Source organism: Octodon degus, unplaced genomic scaffold, assembly GCF_000260255.1.
Source record: "Octodon degus isolate 3935 unplaced genomic scaffold, OctDeg1.0 scaffold00056, whole genome shotgun sequence".
NCBI classification, from domain to species: domain Eukaryota; kingdom Metazoa; phylum Chordata; class Mammalia; order Rodentia; family Octodontidae; genus Octodon; species Octodon degus.
Window position 1 is genome coordinate 10,796,597 of NW_004524632.1, and position 4,319 is coordinate 10,800,915.

At 58.9% G+C, this 4,319-nt stretch overlaps 1 protein-coding gene across 1 annotated transcript in view; it reads right to left on the reverse strand.

Annotated features, from left to right (window-relative positions):
• Positions 1-4,319, reverse strand: part of LOC101573068 (signal transducer and activator of transcription 5B) — an 18,075-nt gene that overhangs the window by 6,368 nt on the left and 7,388 nt on the right. The window contains exons 6-12 of the mRNA XM_023718138.1: positions 4,153-4,316; positions 3,850-3,937; positions 3,633-3,755; positions 2,640-2,732; positions 1,280-1,486; positions 240-334; positions 17-147 (exon numbers count right to left, since the gene is read on the reverse strand). Coding sequence (XP_023573906.1) covers positions 17-147; positions 240-334; positions 1,280-1,486; positions 2,640-2,732; positions 3,633-3,755; positions 3,850-3,937; positions 4,153-4,316 — 901 coding nt within the window. The remainder of the gene's footprint in view (positions 1-16; positions 148-239; positions 335-1,279; positions 1,487-2,639; positions 2,733-3,632; positions 3,756-3,849; positions 3,938-4,152; positions 4,317-4,319) is intronic.

The following is a 4,319-nucleotide window of genomic DNA, read 5'->3' on the forward strand; positions in this document are numbered from 1 at the left end:
CGCTGAGGCCGCTCACGAGAGTCGAACTTCCAGGCGATGGTGATGCCGCCGATCTCCGAGTCGCTGAAGCGCAGCAGGAAGGTGCCGTCCGGCTTGTTGATGAGCAGGTCGTGCGCCTGCTGCTTGTTCACGAAGCCCAAGATGGCGCTGGGGGAGGGCCGCGGGCAGGACGAGAAGAGGGCGTGTCAGCCAGCGCCCGCTGAGACCCTCTGCGCCCGCTGCCCGGGGCCGCTGCTCACCCGTCGTTCCAGTGGGGCTTGAGGTGTTTCTTCAACACCTCCATCACGCCATCGAACCACTGCCAGAATGTGTAGTTCCGCCCAGGCAGGTTCTCCTGGTTGGAGATAGACAATGCCTGTTAGAGGACGGTGGCATCCCTGCTGCCCGGGAAATGGGACAAGGCCTCCCTGGGCATCCGGGGGCCACTGAGGGGCCCTGCAAGCAAAGGAGTGAGGCTGGGGAAAGGACCCTGGCCCTAGAGCAGTGCCCGGGCACGCTGCAAACGCAGCCTTGCCCTCCTGGGTCTGGGAAGACAATCCCTGGGTCTCCTCGCCCGCTCCCAAAGCTCACGGAACAAGAGCGTTTGGGGCCCGCCTCAGAGCCACGGGGCCACTGCTGCACTGGCCCTGGGCTGGGTCACACTGTGAGGCCCGGAAGGAGCCATGGCACCAGGCGCCTGAGGGTTACCAGCCGACGGCAGTCCCCTGCTCCCCTCGTTTTATGAGAGACTAGGTGTCTCTATGTAATCCAGGCTGGCCTCCAGCTTACCACACCCCTGGTTGTCCTCAATCAAACTTGGAGCAATCCTCCTGCCTCAGCCTCCTGAGTGCTGGGACCGTGGGTGTGTGCCGCCACGCCTGGCTCTATTTCTTTCACCATTATTATTTATTTTTTGTCTTTTGAGACAGGGTGTCCCTATGCAGCTCAGGCTGGCCTTGAGCTCACTTTGTAGCCGAGTCTGGACCGAAATGGAAAGGATCCTCCGGCCTCAGCCTCCCTCCCTCCCTCCCCACTGCTGGGAATTACAGCCTGTGCCACTACACCTAGCCTTCTATTTCTTTTATAAAGGAAGAAGATGCATTAACTCTGAACAAAGCCCGATTTACTTAAATATGAAAAGACACGATTTCCTACAGGAGAGTAACTCCAAGCTGCCCACCTGTCTCGAAGCTCCTATCACTCAGCACTTTTTATCGGAATGAAGGGGGTCAGGGCCAGGTGCGGGGACCTGCAGGACACCGGCCGGAGGAATGGGGCCCACAGCAGCCGCGGCCCTCACCCTGTTGAACTGCGACCAGGACACGGCCATGCCGCTGTAGTCCTCCAGGTGGCCGCTGCTGCTGCTGAACAGCTTCTGCGCCAGGAACACCAGGTTCTCCTTGGTCAGGCCCCGGGTGCTCTGCACCTCGGCCTTGAACTTCATGTCGAGCGCCTCGCAGAGCTGGGGCCACGGCACTTTGTCGGGCACCGCGAACGGCACCCTGCCCTGCAGGAGGAGCCAGGTCGTTGAGCATGGAGGCCGCCATCACAGGAGGTGTCCGTCGGAGGCTCACCGCCGCTCGGGTCTGCACTGGGGCTTAGGGCTCACTGTCCCTCACCACGTCCTTGCCGCAGGTTCCCAGGTGAGCCACAGGCTTCGGGCCCAACCCTGGCCTCCGACACCATGGACTCAGGAGCTAGGCCCGAACCGGCTCTGGGGTGCGAGCTCACTGGGACCCAGAGCCCAAGAGGGCCACCTGGGTGAGGCGGGGCAAGCGCTCGGATACACGAGTTGTGTGCATGAGGCACACGCGTGTCTGCATACAGACACGGACCCCTTCTGCAAAGGGACACAGCTCGCGTGGTGGGGCGTGGAAATTTCAAATAAGCAGCTTTCATGGGAAATAGGTTAGAATAATGTGAAAAACAAAACAAAAACAAAAAACAGGGCCTCACTATGTAGTCCAAGCTGACCTCAAACTTGCACCATCCTCCTGCCTCAGCCTCCCAGGGGCTGGGGCTACACATGTGCGTCACCACGCCTGGCTATAAAATGGCTTTGGAAGAGACCCTTCCTTCCTTCCTTCCTTCCCACCACGTGAAGTCCAGAAAGCACAGCACAGCTGCCTTCCGGGGCCTGGCTTCCGGGGCCCCTCCTCAGAGGCGTCTAACATGGTCTCACAGGAGGACAGGCAAGGAGGCTTCAGGCCCCCACAGGTCGGACCGCCTGCCTCCCTCTCCTGTCCTTTCAGCATGACCCTGGGGTTTGGGAACCCACAGCATCATGCCCATCCCCACACAGAGCCTCTCGGTCTCGGGGACAGAGCTGGGTGAGTCTCGGGACAGGAAGCAGGGACACTTTAGTGGAGGAAGGCAGCCCGGCATCTCCTCAGCTAAAGCCGCTTCCAGGCGGCAGAGGCCCCAGCCTGGCCAGGTTCCCTGACCCTCAAACTGCTTGCTGAGCCCTGGTGACAAGACTGGCATCTGCTGTGCAGCCTTCCTTGGGCTCCTCGCAACCCCAGCGTGCACCACGTAGGCAGGTGGCCTTGGCCTACCTTGGCTTGCACCCTCTCCACCCTACCCCACATCTGGGAGAACAGTGGAAAGGACGCGAGACACCAGCGCGGAGACCACATCCCTCAGCTGGGGATGCCACTTACGGGCTCTGCAAAGGCGTTGTCCCACAGCACCGTGGCTGTTGCGTTGTTGTCCTGGCTGCCGTGGACGATGACCACCACCGGGAGGGACAGGGTCTAAACGACATGGCACATGAGGCTGTCACAGTTGTGCGGGCTCTGACATCATAGGTGGCTTGAAGATGGTGTTCCTTAGACGTTTCATCCCCATTTGTTTATTTTTGAGACAAGGATTCTCTCTGAAGCCCAGGCCAGCCTTAAACTTGGGGTGATCTGCCTGCCTCAGCCTCCCAAGTGCCAGGATGACAGGCGTGGGCCACTACACTCAGCTTGTTGTTTGGATGCCTCTAAAGCACAAAGCAGGTTTCTCCGTGTTGTAAGGACAGGGAAAGGGCCGGGGATATAGCTCAGTGGCATAAATGCTTTCCTGGCAAGTACAAGGTCCTGAGTTCAGTCCCCAGTCCAAAAAAAAAAAAAAAAAGAGAGAGAGAAAAGTACAAAGGGTAAGAGAGATTGAGAGATTTCTGGGCAAAACCCAACAATCTCTCCCAATTCACAAGGAGTTTCCTGTGACACATTTGTATCTGCCCCTCCAGCAAGGTCATCTTATCCAGAGCTCTAATCTCTCTTAAGAGACTAATAGAGATAACAGAGATGACAGATCCAGTGATAAGCTTGCCTCTTTATCAATAGCCAAAAGGAAGATTACAGCATGCTGAGCTCCATGGCCCATACCTGCAGCCCCAGTGCTCTGGGAGGCTGAGGCAGGAGGGTCATGGGTTCAAGCCCAGCCTGCACAATTTAAGATCTTAGCATTACCCTGCCTTAAAACAAATAAAGGGGAAGGCAGTTGGGTGCCAGTCCAGTGCCAGGGCCTGGGTTCAATCCCTAGTACCCGTAAAATAAAAGATTGCACATAAACACAACTCTTCAGAGACCAAGTGCGCAGTGTGCACACACCCCACACAGGTGCAGACGTGTGAGCACGTGCATCCCACCGCCTGGTGCGGGCCTCACCTTGACCTGGAACACAAGCTCATTGCCACCAATGCTGAACTGCGACTCGAACAGGATGGTGAATTTTTCCTCTGTCACTGACTCTGCCCCACGCCGGTCCGACCTCTTGATTCGCTTCAGGGACTGCAAAGCGCGGTGGGTGAGCCAGCGGTGCCACAGCACCCAGGAGAGCCCAGGGAGCAGGGAGCCCAGGGGCCCTCCCACCCACGGCCCTCACCATGTTGCGGAAGTGGGCGCTGAGCGTGCCCGTGGCCTGGTGGTACTCCATGACGCAGCAGTTGTTCAGGATCTCGCCACTATAGTCACTGCCAACCAGAGGGGACAGCTGGGCACCCTTGCCGGCCTCAGCACACGTCCAGCAGGGGACACCGGGGCGGGGGACCCCAGAGAAGGCTACTAGAGACAGACCCCCTGACAGCGCTGTCTGATGTGGTGACCACAGAAGTAGCTCTGAGCCGCTAGTGAGGGTAGGGACACGGCTCCACTCTACCCTCAGGGGAGGCAGGGCCGGGCCACCTACTTGCGGGTGTTCTCGTTCTTGAGCAGCGCCTTGGCCTGCTGCTCGCTGATGATGGTGGCCTTCACCTGCGGCGGGTTCATGTGCACATTCAGCTTCCCGCCCACCAGCAGCCGCACGGTGGCCGCGAACTTGGTCTGCGTCTTCAGGACCTGCGGGGGCTGCTTCTC